Here is an 18,297-nt window from a genome sequence, read left to right as displayed (position 1 = left end):
GCCGGGGCCCGGGGCGCGGGCCGAGGAGGAGGAGCGGGAGGGCGCGGCGGCGGGTCCGGCGCGGGAGCCGGCGCGGCTGTGCGGCTACCTGCAGAAGCTGTCGGGCAAGGGCCCGCTGCGCGGCTACCGCAGCCGCTGGTTCGTGTTCGACGCGCGCCGCTGCTACCTCTACTACTTCAAGAGCCCGCAGGACGCGCTGCCCCTCGGCCACCTGGACATCGCGGACGCCTGCTTCAGCTACCAGGGTCCCGACGAGGCGGCCGAGGCCGGCGCCGAGCCGCCCGCGCACTTCCAGGTGCACAGCGCGGGCGCCGTCACGGTGCTCAAGGTGGGGAGCCCGCACCTGGCGCCCCTCTCCCCGGCCCTTTCCGCCGCCGCCGCCGCCGCCCTCCCGGCCTCCCTCTCCCCGCCTCGGGCCGGCGCACCCGGGCTTGTCCCCCTCCCCCCCACGGGCTGCGGGCTGAGCGGTGCCGGCACCCCTCCTCCGCCGCTCACCTGGGCTCCCCCGCGCGCGACGTGGACGCCCCGCGCAGCCGTCCCAGCCGTTCGCGCCTGCAGGCTTCTGGACCTGCCTAGGTTACGACCCCTTCGTGCTTCCGCTGCCGCTTCTGTAACGAGGTGGGGCGGGGGGGCGACCGTGGACCCCTGGTGGGGGTGGGTCGGAGGGGGCAGGGCCTTCCGCGGTAATTCCCTGCAGCCAGCGCACGGTGGGGCAGGGGCGCTCAGCGAAGGTCGCACAGCCTGTAAGTGGCCAAGCCTGTTCCCTTTCTCCTTACTTTGCTGGGAGACGTGGGAGGGGGTTCCTTCAGCCGGTTCTGCCTTGCGCAGGCGAGGCTTCCTTCACCTGTGGCAGAGAAACCCCGCGTGAAAGATCGGTGGAGAGTCCTGGTGCTGGTGCCGGAGTCCTCCCCTGGCCTGGGGGGTCCCCTCCCCTGGCTTGGGGGGTCCCCTCCTCTCCCCGGGCCCTCGGGGCCCTCCTGCTGGAGCTCACACCTCTCTCCTGGCCTGGCTCCCTGCCTGGGGGCTCTAAGCCCCCACCCTCAGTCCTCAGGCTGGGCTTTGCCCCCCGGGCAGCAGGGCTGGGCTGGCCTGTTTGAGCGCTCTCCCAGACCAAGTGCAGAGCAGAGTGGGCTGTGCCTGCTTCCCGTGGCCGGGCGAGCCCAGGACTGTTCCCAGGCCTCCAGAGCGCGCAGCAGCTGGGGCTGCTGCCCGAGGTCATCTCAGAGCCATGTCAGCTCAGCTGCTTCCATTCAGGCAGACTGATTCCTGGGTTCTTTCCGGCCCCTCCACGCCATCCGAGTGGGTGCAGACAGCCTGCTTCTGCAGGGGAAGCCAAGCAGGGTTGCAGTACAACTCCGGCTGACTTGGAGACCATTTGTATAAACTTGGGAATGACTCCAGGGAGCGCACAGGGACCTCTGCCAGAAAAGGGCTTGTCCTCACTGTGCATGCGGGCAATCTGTGTCAGATGGATTTCCTGTGGAATTATTTGTTAACAAAGAAAATGGAGCATCCTGTTTCAGGTTTTCTCAGCTGACTTTGGAGCCCTCAGTCCGTTTTCTCATTGAGAGAAATGTGAGTAATGGAGGTTCGTCCCTCCATGGGGCTTGGAGGTTCAGGTGAAGACGGTGGCCACAGAGCTGAGTGGCCTGAACTCACGTGGGTCTGCCACGCACGTGTGTTGGGCAGCGAGCGCCCCCTGTGTGTCCCAGCCCCTTCTGGTCTAGTGGGACGCTCACCTTCCTCCTTAGGGGGTTGTGAGCATTCTGGAAATGTGGTGGGAACGTCTGGCAGAGCGTAGGCCCTGCGTGGCAGCTGTACGAAATGACGAGTAGCATCTGGGGTCAAGTGTGTGGCATATTCGTGTAACGGAATGTTTATACAGCAGTGAGCGTGAAGAGATGACAGCTGAAGCGTTAGCTCGCATAAAACGGGGCAAGAAGATGGTACAGAGCGATTGCATACGGACAGCACCGTTGATGGAAGGTTATGAAGCTCACGCGGCTGTCTGCCGTGTCGTGAGTGCAGAGCGGCAGGGGGTGATGAGGCCTGGATTCGGGGCGGACTTGCTGCATAGGAAGATGAGGCAGGCGTTCAGTGTGTTTGCAGTGGACTGGGTGGTGGGTGCCCCAGGGCGCTTTATAGCATTTTGTCCATCTTGTTCTATGTCCAGAATATTTTTAAAAAAAGGAAATCAGTTTTCACGTGCATTCCTGACTGAGGAATATGGAAAGTTGACTAGTCGCTGAGGGTCTGCTTTACAGAAACAGTGGGGATGGGAACACAGGCAAGGCTTCCCAAAAGAAGGGAGTGGTGGAGACGTGGGCTTCCGGAGTAGGGGCACGCTTTGAGAAGGATGGTGTAGGGGATTCCTTTTGAGCTGTGGGAGTAAAACTTTCGTGGTGGTAAGGTGGGGATCAGCCGTTTATCTTCCTTGTCACCCGTCAGGGCCTGTAAGCATCCTCGGCCAGTGGGGAGCCCCTGATTTGCAGGGAGGATCTTAGGCTACTGAGGACTAAGCCCTGCTCGGGCTTCAGCTGGTTGCATATCATTTTACAGATACTATCTCTCTGGACAGATGACTTAGAAAAGAAAAAGCAGCAATTTGCTTATTGCATTATCATGTGTTTCTTATTTTAAAGCGTCTTTTCAGCCCTCCCTGGCAAAGCTGTGGTTTCGTTGGGCTTTTTCGAAATGTTTTACTGCTTGAGTCTTAGTGAAAACTGATATTGGAATTTCTTGCTAAGCTTCTCTGTTGCTGAACTCGGGGATCTGGTCCAGCGCCTTGTTTTACAGACGAGGGAACAGAGGCCAGAGAGGGGCTGGGATTTGCTGGAGATCGGGAAGCTAGACTGAGACCCCCTCTGAGAGTCGACACTCCGGGAATAGCGAGTGTCCGAGATGCAGAGTGTGTAATTGTGTTAGGACGTCAGTGCTTTGCGATGAGATAAGGTGTAGCACTTTTCCCTTCACTGCATTTGATTTCTGTCCTTTTCACGTCGTGAGAAAGCAGCAGGGGCATTTTACATTTGGAAGCTGCTACGGCCATCAGGCAGAGGCCAGTGGTGCCGGGGCGGGTGAGGAGAGTGTGCTGCTCAACGGGCTTTCCGGGGCTCTGAGGAGCAGGGGACAGTTCTGGAGGGAGGCCAGCGTGTGACTGATGGGGGGGGCGGGTAAAGCGTGAGCGGGAACCAGCCTCCTCTGCCGGGCCTCTGCAGGCCCTGGAACAAGGGGCAGCGTCAGCCTGTCAAGGACCAATTCTCCGCCCTCCACCCCTTTCTTGGGGCCGTTTGGTGCTCAAATGGACAAGGGGTCGGTTTCTGAGTCACATGTAACTACCCAGTCATGAACCCACTTTCCTGGGAAGGATGCACATTCTCTGGTGTTGAAACTGCTCGCAGCTTAATGACAAACATTTGTCAGCCTGGGTAGTCATCGTGTGTCCCACGCAGAAGAGAGGCTGGGAACTCTGCCTTCCTGGCGCCACTAAGCTGTCCTGCCCGAGGGCATCCACTCGGGTCTCAAAGTGTTACTTAGATCTTTGGTCCAGACTTCGCTTTTCAGGGGTTTGTCAGGGCGGCCCAGCTAGGACACTCCTTAAAGCAGGTGCGGTGTCCTACGTGCGGTACCCCAGTGGCTTGCCCAGTCCTGCTGCCTGGCCCGGTGCTCCTTACGGTGTGGTCCGCACCCCGCTCCTGAAGTTTGCATCCTGACCTCCTGAGCGGTGCCCGTGCAGAGCAGGTGCCCCGGTGGGTATGTGTGCAGTGAGAGCACACAGGGTGGTCGCCCAGTAAGCACTGGTTTGGGGAGGGCTTCGGCCCTCTGGGAGGGTGAGCCAGATCCCCCAGTGTATCCAGTGACGCTCTCCCTTGCGGCATGCTGTGAGCGCCCACTGAATACGACAGGCATCAGCTACGCAGAGAGGGTGCGGCCCACCCAGAGCACAGTCAGTCCTGATTTTCGGGCTCTGGTGTTTCGCGCCCCTGGCTGGACGCCCCTGTAGCCGTGGGTGAGTGTTTTAAGTCCAGGGCCGCATGGGAAATATTTTAGGTCTTGCCACCACACCGTTTGACTCCTCTGTTGTCATGATCCAGAAACAGCCATAAAATGAGTGTAACAGTGTTTCTGTAATTTTTACTTATGGACTACGAAATTTGAATTTCATGTGATTTTCACATGTCATGAAATACTGTTCTTTCAGTTTTTTTTTCAACCATTTAAAAGCATAAAAACCATTCCTGGCGTGTAGGCGTATACACAGGCGATGGGCTGGATATGGCCCGGGACTGTGGTTCAGGGACTCACATGTTTCGGGGGGCCTGGGGCCCCTCTCACCCTGCGCTTAGGCACTGGGCGTGCAGGCCGAACGACATGGGCCAGTTCCTGCCTGGCGGGGCTTTCGGTAACGTGGGGAGACGGACGGTCACAGCAACGGGCGCCGTGCAGCGTGGGAGGAACGAGGTGTGAGCATGTGTGACGGGGGACCCAATCTAGTTCGCAGGGGAGGGCTGGGAGAGACTCGCAGAGGTGTGAAGGTTGGGTTGGTGTTGACCACAGGGGAGAGGGGGAGGGGGCCTGGCGGGAGCAGAGGTGCGTAGGCGGGAGTGCTGTTCGCGTGTGGGGCTCTGGGAGTTCCAGGGGGCAGCCAGGGAGAAGGGGGCACAGCCTTTGGAGGGGGAGGCCTTTGGGGCCAGAGTGCAGGGATCAGCGGAGTTTTCAGTGGGGGTTGAGGGTTTTTTTTCTCTCTTCCAAATGGGTGGGTGGGTCACGCCCAGTACTCGCATCTAACCGCCTGGAGGACTGTCCAGCCTGTGTATGAAGGGTTGACATATGTATGTGACAGCCTGGCAGAAAGGTTTCAAAGGAAACAAACGTGAAGGTAAAGATACTGTGGCCTCTTGCTTCTTAGCACCATGGTTTCGGGGGGAGCGGGGTCTGGGAGGCCGCCTGGGGGGGGCTTGTGTGGCTGGGGCCTGCCCTGCGGGGTGGACTGCCCATCCCAGAACATTCCTCATGACCACCTTCACCAAACGCTTGCCTCTTCCACCCGCTTTGCTCAAATGCACGTTGCCAACTTCCTTCCCCTTTGGAGGCAACCGTTTCTTAAGAAATGGGGGGAGCCGGGGCACCTGGGTGGCTCAGATGGTTAAGCGTCTGCCTTCAGCTCGGGTCATGATCCCAGGGTCCTGGGATCGAGCCCCACGTCGGGCTCCTGGCTCAGCGGGGAGCCTGCTTCTCCGTCTGCCTCTCTCCCTGCTCATGCTCTCTCTCTCTCTCTCTCTGTATCTCTGTGTCTCAAATGAATAAATCTTTTAAAAAAAAAAAAGAAAGAAATGGGGGGAGCCACGTGCATTTGGGGTTGAGGTGTGAACACCACCTGCCACCTCCCTGAGGCTCCTGAGGGCTGGACAGGTATCCTTGTTTAGATGCTTTTACCCATCAGCCACTGGGGTGCAGCCTTGCTGTGTGGTCAGAAGTCAGACCATAACCTTCCTTCCAAGAACAGAAAAGATCCCGTTATTCTAGAAATGACTCTCTGGGGGAGGGGTTTAGACTAGGAACTGTCATTTCTCTTAGAGATTGATGCCGTCGGGTCTGAATGACACTGGAGTGGTTGGTGTTGGCCTACCTCCTGTCGGGTGTGGGCCTCAGCTGGGCTTGCTTGCTGTCCCAGAGGGAGCACAGAGTGGGTTTGGGAATTAGGGAGCCGCGGGGCTCCTAACCAGCCACCTGCTGCGCACCCTCCGACGCGGCGGAGATGCTCCCTGGGGAGCCCGCGGATCCCACACTTGCCCCATAAGCAGTGGCCCACCAGGCCACTCAGGAAACCCCACGTACACAGGTTGCCCCCTGAAGTGGGTCCAGTCCTGTCCGGGTATGTGAGCGGCTGGTGCTGTGTCCAGCTAGGGCACACGCAGCCCGAGGACGGAGATGGTCTGCAGCTCAGCACTGCGTCCCCGGCGCGTAGGGGAAGGTCAGGCAGGTAGTCGGCGCTCGGGGCACCCTGGCCGGCTGACCGAACGCTCCTGTTGCACAGAGGAGGTTCCCGGTGTCTGTTTATCCATTAGCACCTGCCGCCGTGTAAGCATTACGCTTTTTCCGCAGATACAGCAGTAATTTTCCCATTCGCTTAAGAAACTGCAGTACAAAGACTTTAAAAATACATCAGCACCTGATGGCTCTGGAAAACCTTTGCAGGAAATCGTATTTGTCTGTCGCCGTCAGTGTGGGGCGTGAATATCTGAGGCCCGCCTGCGTCCTGACCCTGGGGGAGGTGTGGCATCTTTCCACAGTGATGAAGGAGGGAGGCCTGCATGTAAAGGACTGATTTGGATGTGGCCCGGGGCCAGAAGGCTGTGGTCGGTGTGATCATTGCAGAATTGGAGAGGCCTGCATGGTGATTGTCCGAAGTGCTCCCTGGAGAAGGTCGGCTGGGCAGCGGTCAGGTTTGGATGGAACTGTAGCTGCTCAAAGACTGAGAGCCTCGTGCGCCCACGGACATGTCCCCGGTCAGACGGAGTCCGTGTCTTCATTCGCTGACCTTTCTCAGGTTGACAGCGTGGGGAAACTGGACCCTGGTGGGGAAGGGTCCCAAGCTGCGTCCTTGGAACTGTTCCCTGGGGCCAGCCTCCAGGAAGGAGCGCGTTCTCGTGCAGTGTGCCCCTTGGACGAGAACCTGTCTGAGTGTCGGGTGGCAGGCCTGGCGGTGGACGGGGCGGGCAGGCCCTGCCATCGGAGATGTCGATGTTGGATTAGAGGGATTATTTCGTTTCCCCTGCAGCTCTGTGATGTCCAGGGAAGACTGCTGGCGGACAGGCTGGCCTGACAGTCCTGGGCATGGTGCGACCAGTCAGCCCTTCGCCTGGCCAGTTCTGTGGCGTGAGGCCCTGGCGGGCACCCGGCGGGAGTCAGCCGTTGCCTCTGGCCTTGGGGAGCTTGCCCAGCCTGTTCCGGGCTGTGACTGGGGCGTTGTCGTTAAGCGGCTCGGTGACTTGGAGGGAGTCTTTACGCGCTTTTGCTCCAGGGGTCACGGCCCCGAGTCGGAACTGAAGGGGCCGTGACCCGGGGCGCCAGCACGAGGGAACAGGCCTTCAGTGGGGTGGTGGCGGATACGCGAACCGTGTGTCCTGTTCACCCAGCAGCTTGGTGATATTTGCTTTGTGTTCCCGCTCTAGGCCGTGGGTAGGCAGTTTGGCTCATGCTGGGTCAGTGGTGGACAGGCACCTAAACTGGGCATTTGCCCGTTTTCTGCTGCAGTGTAGCTTCAAGGTGGCGAGTCGCGTGGGGATTGGACGTGAGCGGTGTAGACGGTCTGCTTCCAGGAGGGGTTGGCTTAGTGGGAAGCGCGCATCCTGTCGGGAGCCTTCTCTCGGGCGGCGTATGCCAGAGGGGGACGGGCCCCCGGCAGCTGGGGTGTCCCGTGAGCTGTGCCCGCTCGCCCGGTGTCCGGGTTCACACTGCGCCCACACACTTCCTGTCCCGGGCGACGTGCTGACAGAGCGCTCGCAGCTGGCTGCCGTTCGGAGGAAGCGTGCTGTTCAGAGCTGTGGTTCTCAGCTGTAGGAGAAAAGCCTGTGGAGAACGCACACGGCGGGCTCGCCCCAGCCACCCTGGTGCAGTCGGTAGGCGGGGTGTGCCCCGGGGAGCGGCACGGTTACCAGCCCGACCCTCCGGCCGCAGGTGTGCATGCCTGCGTCTGGGAGCCACCGTTGCCCTGGACCGTGAGCGACCGCTCCCTCCGCGGTGAGCACAGAGGGCCTGTCGGGGACGGCCTTCTGTGTGGACTGGAAATAGCTTGGCCCCGCAGACTCGCTTGAAGGGCAGCGGATCTCTGCGGCCACACTCCCCTGCCCCCGGGTCTCTGGCTCATGGAGTCTGGGACCCCAGTTCCTAAACCTTCATACGAAGTCCTTCCTGTGTCCTGCGTCTGAGTAAAACGCGTCACGCGGGAGCAGGACAGCGTCGCGTGGTGTGTGGGAACCGTCAGGGCGGGGGGCCGGGGTGCGGACCGTCCTGCGGCTGCTGCAGCTTTTAACTCCCCCGAGCTCACAGGGCCCTGGCTCTCCCCGACTGTGCAACAGCAGGGCTGATAGGGAGCCACGGGAATGCAGCCGGGGTCTGCGGGGCCACGTGCCCCGTTGTGTCGCCGGGCTTCCGCACTTCCTGCAGGGAGAGGAGAGCCAGAATCACCCGAGTCTGTCACCTGGCCCAGCCCCCCACAACCCTTGTCTTTGGGGCCCCTTTCCTGCGAATGTGCTTCAGCTTGTTCTGTGTCTGGATCCCCTCCTCCCCGTCCTCACCTTTGCTTGCTGGTCTCTGTGACATGCGTTAATGCTGGGAAGGTGTCAGGACAGATGCGTCTGTGTCAGCGTATTTGCTTTTAAAAAGAGGGTGCTTTGGGGCGCCTGGGTGGCTCAGTCGTTAAGCGTCTGCCTTCGGCTCAGGTCATGATCCCAGGGTCCTGGGATCGAGCCCCACGTCGGGCTCCCTGCTCGGTGGAGAGTCTGCTTCTCCCTCTCCCTCTGCCTGCCTCTTTGCCTACTTGTGCTCTCTATCTCGCTGTCAAATAAATAAATAAAATCTTTAAAAAAAAAAAAAAAGGGTGCTTGGGTGATAAATGGGAGCCCCCCCACCGACTTCCGCTTCCCACGTGGGTGGCAGGTGGGGCACCTCCCCTGGGGTCTGGGTTCTTGCTCAGCCTTCGGAAAGGATTGAGATTGCAATTGTGTAACTATTTTAATAGAGTATATGAAAATGCCGATTTTAAGATAGTTTGAAAAGAGAAGGGGTCAGAGCTCTCGTGGCACCCACCAGAGGAACGGAGTGCCATGCGGATGCTCCCCACTCTGCCGGGCCTGGAGGTCCTGCCTGGGTTCCCTTCCCGGCATCTGCCGCTGGCTTGGACACAGGACTTCCCGTCTGTTTCGTTGGTTCAGGGCCAGACCTCATGAGATTCTTTCCAGGCTCGTGATTTTGAAACATTCAAAAGAAAATTTGGAACCTAAAGTTATTTATCAGATCTGGCTTGTGGTCTGTTTTTCATCAGAGTGTTGTATCCTCAGGCTGCTTACGATATTCTTGTGCTTTTATTGCTTAGATGCGCAGTCTTGGGAATCCAGATGTCCTCCTTCAGATTTAAGAAACAAAATTCCGTCCCCATGAGCAGCCATCGTGTCCTGTTAAGCAGCGCGCCGAGTGAGGTGGTCACGGAGCCCGCCCCGCGTGCACCCTCCTTTCTGTAACCCTGCTGTGAGCGTGGTCGTGCTGTTCTTCGTAGATGGGGGGGGGGCGCCGGGCCCCTGGGGAGGAGCCCAGAGCCTGGACGACTGGAGTGCTGCCCTCACACAGCAGGATCGGATTGGGGGTGTTTGGACTGGGCAGCGAGGAGGAGTTTGCAGGCAGTTGCTGGTGCGGCGTGGGCCCAGTTAGCATGCGGGTCGCACGGCCTGCGGACGCCGTCAGGGAGCCTGGAAGCATGGGGCGCGCGTGGCTCCACTGCGTCTGGAGGGGGACGCCGAGGACGGCAGGCCCGTCAGCTCGCTGCTGGGGGGCACAAGGTGGATGTGCCAGGAGAACCCCAGGGAACACGAGTGGAGAGACTGGCGGGGTCCTCGCCTTGATGGCTGGTGACTCCTGCGGGCTGGAGCGCGGCTTCCCTGCAGTCTGTCTGTGAGAAATGTCTTCAGCGCGGGATCGTGGGGCCCCCGTGGACCACGGTGGCGCTCTCTGACCTGGTGCAGCGGTGCCCAGGTCAGTGTGTCCTGAGGGCCACCGGCCCTGGCGGGGAGGCCAACGGTCCTCGCCGAGGACCCCGCACGCCCACAGGGGCTCACGGTCAGCTTCCCGGCGCTCAAGGAAAACCGTGCAGAGCTTGAGTCCTGCGGGGATGCTGGGAGGACGGGCGTGCGCCCCTCCCTCCTCCTCCATGTGACAGCAAGCAACCCAGACCCGGTCTGAATCTCCACGGAGCCACTCCGGCCGTGAGGTCGCCGGTGATGGTGGAGACGCGATTGCCGCGCCCGGGGGACGCGCCCTGGTGAGCTGACTTGACCCTCGGAGCCGCGGCTGCAGGTCCGTTGCTGTTGTCGCTCATGCCCTCCCAGGGGCATCGGACCCCTGCGCACGGCGCCCGGGGCGTGAGCCCAGACGTCCGGCTCCCAGCCCTGGTGCCTACCCCGGGGGCAGGCGGGGACCGCGGTCTGGGCGGTCGTGCGCTTCCGGCGATGGCGCGTGCCCGCGTTCAGTCTGCTGCCGCCGTGGTGATGGCATCCCGCTGGTGCCTGGCACTGTTGCAAGCGTGTGGACGCGTCACAGCCGGTGTGTCGTGATCGGTTGTGTGAAGGAAAGCGGGATGGGTATCTGGGGACGGGAGAATGTTTGGAAGGACTCCCAGCGAAGTGTGCATGACGTCATGTCTGGTGACAGGTTGCGGTCAGTTTCTCTTCTTTCTGCCTTTTGCAGAGTTTGCACAGCAAACGTGGGTTGTTACTCTTGTTTGAAATAAAAGTCTACAATATGCTGTGGCATTTGTTAACGAAGGTGAGCGGGAGCTCCCAGGCAGGCAGGGATCCTCGGCCGAGTGCGGGCTGCGTGCACCTCCGCCCCTGCAGGTTGTTTGCTCTCTGTCTCCGTTTGTCATTTGTCGTTTAATTCTGGGTGGTGTGGTGGAGTTTTGGGACAGACAGACATTTTCTCTACTGCCTTGCTTTTTGGGATTAGAAAGGTCTTTCCGTTCCAAGAGAATAGGACTGTTGCAGTGGCAACTTCCCCTTTGTTTCTGGGGAGAATAATCAGCCCCGTGAAACCCACACCTCCTGCCCGGAGCCGGCTTCCGGGGGGCCGCGTGCGGGAAACAGCCCTCGAGGGTCAGTCCGTCTGGCCTTCAGTCTGGGGCTCAGCCTCGGAAGAGCGCTTGGCCTTGCCAGGTGCACGGGGCCCTGGAGCTCATATCTCTGCTGGAAGCTTCTGTGTGGATTGCGTCTGCCGCACGGCGGGTTTAAAGTCCAGAGTCAGACCTGCTTGCGCACCTTTGAAAAGCGCGGAAATCTACATGGCTGTTGTGGGATGCAGAAAAGACAGAAACTTAATTACGTAGGCATTTTCTTTGGGCACTTTAAATGACCTTTATGCACATTCAAATCTGGAATCAAATTTGAATTCATTTTAATGCAAATTTCTAACCAGTTGTCCTAAGGTCATTGTTTAATAATGACTTCTGATCTCGTTTGGGATGCTGCATTTGACTGGGCTCAGCTCTGGACTCCCCGCGCGCACAGCGGGCCGGTCGCCCCTTCCTCACGGCCTCCCTGCTCGGAAGGGCAGAGCCCCACGCCTCCTTTGTTTTGTCCAGAACTCTTCAACGTTAAAGTTTAGGTGAGTTTTCCTTTAGAATGTTGACTGGATTTTTGGAAAGTTTCCGTAACGTACAAGGGTTTCTTAGGCCAGGCATTTTGTATTTTGGTTGTAATTAGGAATGTGTTTCTAGCTGTTTATTGCTGTTGGAAAGGAAACTGTTTGCTCACTGGGTGTGGCTGAGGCAAGAATCTACCCGGTCTCACCCAGTTCTGTGTCCCCGGTGTGGACGGGGGCACTTGGCCTAAGTTAGGCGCTTGGTAAATATTTGCCGAGCGAACGAACAAACATTTTTGTGTACGTGGCATTTTTCCCTTTTCCTTCTTTTGGATTACTTCAGATAGATGCCCAGGAATGACGTTGGGTCGAAGGGGACGAGCGTTGTGCAGCTTCTTCCGTGTGCTGAGGTTCCGTGGGTGGAGGTTCCTTCCCACAGGGCTGGAGACCACAGGGTGCAGAGCTTGGCCCGGGGGGTCGCGTGGTGGGAATGTGGGTAGGGGACGGTGCCTGACTCCCGTGATGCTGCTGGGTCGCTGCACCAGCCCCTCCCCCAGGAACACGCCCACCTGCTGGGAGTGGGCCCTGAATGAACTCACTTGTGACCAGATGACCTTATTACAGGACTTTTCTGCGCCCCGGGGAGAGAGTCAGGCTTGGGGGAATGTCCAGGGGAAGGGCAGGGGCTGGGGCCCTTCCCCCAAGTGTGGGCTTCTGGGTTTGGGGCCGGTGGAGGTCTGGGGACTGAGTCTGTGGGAGCAGCTGGGGCACCGTGTGGTTCTTCTCAGCCACTGAGGACTCAAGTCCACGTCCGGCTGGATGTGGGTGGCCTGGTTTTCATTCTCTGACCTGACCTGACATGGCACCTAAATGCAGCAGGTGTCTCAGATCAGGACCATGCCCGCCCAGTGCGAGTCTGTCCCCTGGTCTGCAGCTCGGATGGCTGGGTAGGGACAACCAGAATAGCTTTCTGAGATGTTCTGTGTGGCTCGTGTTGGGACTGGGATTAGCAGTCTTGGGGCAGTGGGAGCAGCTAGACACGAGGGGAGAGTCGGATATCTGAATCGTCAGGCATCTTGGACAGCATTGAGAGCAGCAGGACTGACGTCTGCCTTCAGGGAACTCAGGCTAATGAGGGGCACATGAGGCGTGTGCCTCCCTCCGTGGGAAACTGACCTGGGGTACGCGGTGTCATCCTGTTCACAGGATAGAGAGAACATGCAGGCTCCGGTCAGGGAAACGTCCTCTGGAGGTAACATTTGCATTGGGCTTTGAAGGATGTATAGGAGTTGGGGAGACAGTGTTCAGGGAGACCTAGGATATGGCCCTCAGACGGCAGATACTGGCACCTGGCCTCTTGCTGGACACTTATCTCCCACAGGCACCTGCTGAGCTGAGCCTTGGCTCTGACCCTTCCAGCATGATTGGAGTGCCCATCTGGCTCTCCAGAATTTGGGATTAGAGCATTGTAAATTGGGAGTAGGGGGCAGATCCTGTCTCCCAGTCCTGCTGCCCATCCATCTGGCTGGCAGGTGCCGGGCAGATACGGTGTGGTGGTGATAGGCTTCAGCTGGGCTGGGGCTCAGTGGATGGCACTCCTGCTGATGGGCTCATGGAGGTGTTCCGTGATGTCAGATTGCTTGAGGGTCCTACTTGCCCCGTTGGAGAAGGGCAGAGGGGGTATTGAAACTGTGAGCCATCAGCCAGACTAGCCGGACTCGTCGTTGGTCCCTAAAGAGCGTTGGCATCTCCACGGTTAAAGAACGGAGAAGTCACCTTGAGTCCTACAGCCCTGTGGGAGGGGAGAAGTGGAGGCTGCCCCACGCCCCAGGAACCTGATGCCCTTGGCCTCCGCTTCGATCCCCAAGGCCGCTTCCCACCCGGTGGCCTTCCCACCAACCTTGGCTCCCAAAATGGACTGCATTTATCATCACAGTCTAGAGTAGGACAGTTGAGACACACACAGTATGAACCATGATATACCTCCTTTAAGCTTTCTTTTTTTTAAGATTTTATTTGTCAGAGAGAGCGCACGAGCACAAGCAGGGGGAGCGGCAGGCAGAGGGAGAAGCAGGTTCCCCGCTGAGCAGGGAACCCGATGCGGGGCTCGATCCCAGGACCCTGAGATCATGACCTGAGCCGAAGGCAGATGCTTAACGACTGAGCCACCCAGGCGCCCCCGTGCTTTAAGTTTTCAAGTGTAGGTGAGATAATGCGATGCATCCAGAGTATTCCGTCGTGTGGCACCTGCCGCATTTCCCGTGCTCTGTGGCCTCGTGTGTCCAGTGGAGGCTGTGCTGGTCAGATCTGGAGGAACTTTCCGTGTTGAACCCAGACTGAACCCGGGGCGACCGAGAGCCTCGTTAGTGATTGTGATCTAATCAGGTCGGGCGAGGTTGGCTCTCAGCTCCGCCCCCCCTCCGTGCAGAGCTGCCGAGGAAACACACAGAGGCTGGCTGGACATCCATTGATGGGCCGCCTGGTGCGGTGGGTGGCGCCCTGCCTTGCAGTCCCTGTGTGTCTGTCCAGGGGTCTCGGCTCGGACAGCGCGAGCCCCGGAGCCTTTCACTAGCTGCTCGGGATCGATGTCGACAAGCTTTCCGGATTTTTAAAAAGGGAAGGAACCCCAGTTAATCATTGCCTCGAGGCGGTTTTCCCTGCTGTATTGACCAGATTTCTGTAACATGAATAATAGGTCAGACATTGAAAGCATGTGACTTTAATGTTTGTTTTTGCCTGGGGAATTTAGTGAGAGAGGATCACGAGGTTGCTAACTGTTCCCCGGCCAGATTTCCCGCTTTAAACCGAGGATTCCCGTTCAAGCAGATCTGTCGCGGTGCCCGCCATGTGGGGGCAGTGGGAGAGGTTCTCAACAGGGCCCAGTGCCCGGCACCCTTCCCGGCACTTGGTGTTGTCAGTTTTAAAAAGTTTTATGCATCCGATGCGCTCTCTGGTTTCCTGCCTGCCGTGTCCGTTGGTGCCCTCCCAGAGGCTAACAGGTGGAAATACGGTTATTTGATGCGGCGCGGCCGGGACGCCACCCCAGACTGAGTGAGGCGTGAGCTCTCTAGACGGGCATTGTGCGTGCGCCGCATGCAGGGTCAGCGAAAACATCAGCCGTCCTGAAACCGTCTGCAGACGGTGTTCTGTGGTCCTGGAATTCCAGGTCCCACAGGCAGGAGGATTTCTCACCGGGGCTGAATTCCTGCTGTCCTTGCTATTTGCTCCGCCCACTTGCATGAGCAGCGGCTGCCGGTCCGGATGGTGAAGTCTTTGACCTGTGCTTCCTACCAGCACCGTCCACGGGGCAGGATGCTTCCACCCGCCCCGCGTGTGGCCGTAACGCGCTCTCTGCTTCCGTCTTTGCAGGCCCCTAATCGTCAGCTCATGACCTACTGGCTGCAGGAGCTCCAGCAGAGGCGGTGGGAGTACTGCAGCAGTCTGGACATGGTGAAGTGGGACAGCAGGGCCTCCCCGACCCCGGGGGATTGCTCTAAGGGTCTCGTAGCCAGAGATAACTCAGGTAAGTCGCAGGTGGGGGGACCCGCGTCCGATCCTCGTGCACAGCTGTTTGCCACGGCAGGTCAGCTGGATGGACGTTCCGAACCAAAGTAGCGATGATCCCTTTCCAACGGTGGCGTTCCCTGCTTTCTGGGGGCTTCCATGTACGGAGTTGTATTCAAGCCTGATGACGACCCCTATGTTGCCTGCCTGTGCCCCCCCTTAAGGTGACGCACCCGCCCCCCCGCCGATGTGTTCACAGACGTTTGTACGCGCTTTGTTCTCAAAGCCGTGCTCCTGACATCTCCCCAAGGAGACTTTAACGATTCCATTTTATTCTGGGTTTTTGTGGCATTTCAACAACTCTTGCTAATTCCCAGACAGTCTCAGTGTAGAGATAATGGGGCTTTTTGTTTGAATATCGAGACAGTGAAATGCCACGGCGTCCTCATGACGGGTTGTGTTGAGCAGCACTTGCTTGCTGACCATCCATGCCGGGGCTCCTGCCTTCCTCATGGGAGAGGGCAGGCCATGGAGGCCTGAAGCCAGGCGTGACAGGTGCACACGCCAGGGTCCAGCCAGTGACGGCTGGTTCTCTCGCCTACAAAGAGGTGAGGTCTGCACTTCCTGACGCCCGCGGGACCTTCTGCTCCTCAGAGCACAGGCTCCGTCAAGTTCCCTGCAAGCCACAGCCGCCTTGTTCCAGAAGCAGATGCCCACAGAGCCCCACCCTGCAGGCCCCTGCTGCCCTGCCCACTGTGTGCTCGACAGCCACAGCAGGGTCTGCGGCCAGACCCCGCGGTCAATGACATGGTCACCTGTCCACACGCACTCCCGTGAGGTCCTCACGTCGTTCTCAGGGGCGCCCACACCCTGAGGGCACCAAGAGCCGAGGGGGCACCTCTGTGTTCCGTGCACAGTTCCTCTGGGTGTTTGAAAGCCACTCTCCTAGGGGTTTTGACCAGAAGCAGCTCTGTGACCCTGCTGGTGCCTCAGGGGTGGGGCTCACACCGTCTGTCCGTTCCTTTAGTCTTAAAGTTTAGTGGTTTATAATCTCCATGCCCAATGTGGGGCTCAGCCTCGAGATGGAGGGGTGCGCACTCTAGCAACCAAGCCAGCATGACGCCCTGGTTCCTTTATTCTGAGGACGGAGTACGTCTGACAGACCCAGGGCGCTAGACCGAAGGGTGTTTGTAACTCAGATTTGTATTAAAAAGAAAGCTTTCTTCGTCTTCTGACCTCGTTGCCCCTTGTTCGGGGCATTCTCATTTTCGTCCCACGCTGTTGCGCCAGCACCCACGGCCCTGACATCGCGGGAATGGACAGCTCTGGTGGGCAGGTGGTTTTGCGTCCTGGGAGGAAGCTCCGTCGGCCGAAGCGGCCCTGGGGCCCCGAGCTGAAAGTACGTACTACCAGCTGGGCCGCCAGCAAGTCTGCCGAGCCCTGCCCCACTGCCCCGGCACGTCTGTCTGTCTGAGCCGCGGTCTGCTCATCAGTGGGATGGAGAGCGTGCCCTGCTCCAGTCTGTGGTCTGGGCGGTGGGATCTAAGGACCGAGAAGTCACAGTCCGTGCTCTCGAGGAGCGGGTGAGAGGCCTAGGCCAGTGCAGGCAGCTGTGAGAGGCGGTCTGAGGAGCGTGGCGCAGCGTGAGCCCGGCCGGCCTCGGGGTGCAGAAGGAGGTCCAGCGGGAGCGAGAGGCCAGAGAGGAAGCTGGATGGATGGTCAGGGGCCAGACCTGGGGGTGCATCACCAGACAAGGGAGAGCAGGGTGAGCGACGGCTGGGACGTGTTGAGTGCTGGGGAAGGCACCGGTCAGCGGGATGGGGCTGGCATGGGGCTGGAAGCCGTGGTGGCCACAGCTCTGGCAGGGGGGGTGAGGAAGGAGGTGGGTGGTGGGGCAGGGGCGAGGTGGAAGGGCTGGAGGATTTGGAGGTGGGTCAGGTGGCAGGGAGGGGAGGCCCGGCAGGGGGCTGGAACGCGAACCACCTGTCTACCCCTCGCAGTCCTGTCATGAGGGGCAGATGGGCGACTGCATTACGTGTAAAAAGTACGTTGAAATTCTGAGTTGGTGAGGATTACATTCAGCTGCAGTCGGTGGGGAACCTGACTCACAGGGATGTGTCTGTCTCGTGAGGCGCTGTTCGCGGTCCGTAGTGGGTCAGCTTTCCCAGTCCGCTGCTGTCGGTGCCACGGGGGTCGGAAAGGAGGCGGCTCTCCCCGGAGCCCTCGGTCTGTGCCTCCTTCGCGGGGGGTGCCGTGGCCGTCCCCGAGCCGGGGAGGGAGCGGGAGGCAGGGTTCTGAGCTGAGCGCACGGCCGCCGTCCACAGCAGCGTCTGTGAGGAAGGAAGGGCTGCGGGGAGCCCTGGAGCAGCACCGTCACCTGCTGGCCTACGGAACATTCCTTCTCCAGAGTTCCCGTCCTCCGCGTAGGAGTCTGTTGTCTCGTGACTGGGATTTGCAGCTCGACATTCATCAGGCTGCACAGGAGGAAGGCTTGGCTGTGTCTATCTGCTCCGCCTGTCTGCACCCCGCAGCCCGGCCCCCACGGGAGCGCTGTGCCGGACGCACACGGACCCCGCACGTCCCCACGCCTGCATGGTAAAGACTTAGTTTCCACACAAAGGAATACTTGGCGAAGACGAAGTGCAGGGTTCAGAGCCCTTCCCAGCTGCGGGGCACGAGGCAGCCAGAGCACAGGAAGCAAGCACAGGAGGCTGACGGCCCCCCTCCAGGAGCTGCACGCAGTTCGTTTTGCTGAGCTCACTTCCCATGTAGGCTGATAAGCATCCAGCTGGGGATGACAACACCTTGTCTTTGAGACTTCCTGCGAGTCGGGGACCATGGAAGCACTCACGGTCACAGGGGTCTTGAGTGCCCGAGTACCCGTCAGAGCACGGCAGGTGCTTCCTGCAGAAAATGGCAGGATGGTTTGAGGGGAGACCACACACTTCCTTCTCGGGCGGGCGGGCGGGCGGGGCGGCGGCTGCTCCTTTCGGCCCCACGGTCTGTGCAGGGACTGCAGCTGGCAGAGGGAAGGCCCACATGGGGCCGGATGCAGACCCAGCCCGGCAGACTGCGACGGCTCCACGGACTCGTTTCACCTGTCACCTGGTAAGCTGATCAGAGAGGCTGTGCTTCTCTCTGTGACCCCATTTGTAAAGTACTGCAAATGCTACATGTTGTTCGGGAGCGTATGTCACGGTGACTCGCGCGTGGTGCCCAAGGGGCAGCCGGTCCCAGTGGGGAGAGCTCACGGGACTTGGGTACACACCGTTCTCCCATGTGTGAACAGGATGTTCTTTGAGGCTCCTTGTGGCCTCACATCAGGCCGGGAAAGTGTGTGAGGATGGCTTCTAGTTGTACGTGGGAGGGGCCTCCTTGGAGCCCGGCTGTGGGCGGAGGGGGGGGTGCAGGTGAGCTGGGTGGGTGTTGGTGAGGGCGGAGGGG

General features: G+C 59.6%; 1 protein-coding gene across 1 annotated transcript in view; it reads left to right on the top strand.

The window, feature by feature from the left end:
• TBC1D2B (TBC1 domain family member 2B) overlaps nt 1–18,297 on the top strand; it is a 64,228-nt gene that overhangs the window by 1,454 nt on the left and 44,477 nt on the right. The window contains exons 4-5 of the mRNA XM_021680465.1: nt 29–328; nt 14,719–14,872. Of these exons, the coding sequence (XP_021536140.1) occupies nt 29–328; nt 14,719–14,872 (454 nt within the window). The remainder of the gene's footprint in view (nt 1–28; nt 329–14,718; nt 14,873–18,297) is intronic.

The sequence above is a fragment of the Neomonachus schauinslandi genome, chromosome 9 (genome assembly GCF_002201575.2).
Source record: "Neomonachus schauinslandi chromosome 9, ASM220157v2, whole genome shotgun sequence".
Lineage (NCBI taxonomy): Eukaryota > Metazoa > Chordata > Mammalia > Carnivora > Phocidae > Neomonachus > Neomonachus schauinslandi.
Note: the sequence above shows the minus strand (reverse complement) of the source record. Positions and strands in the feature narration are given on the sequence as shown.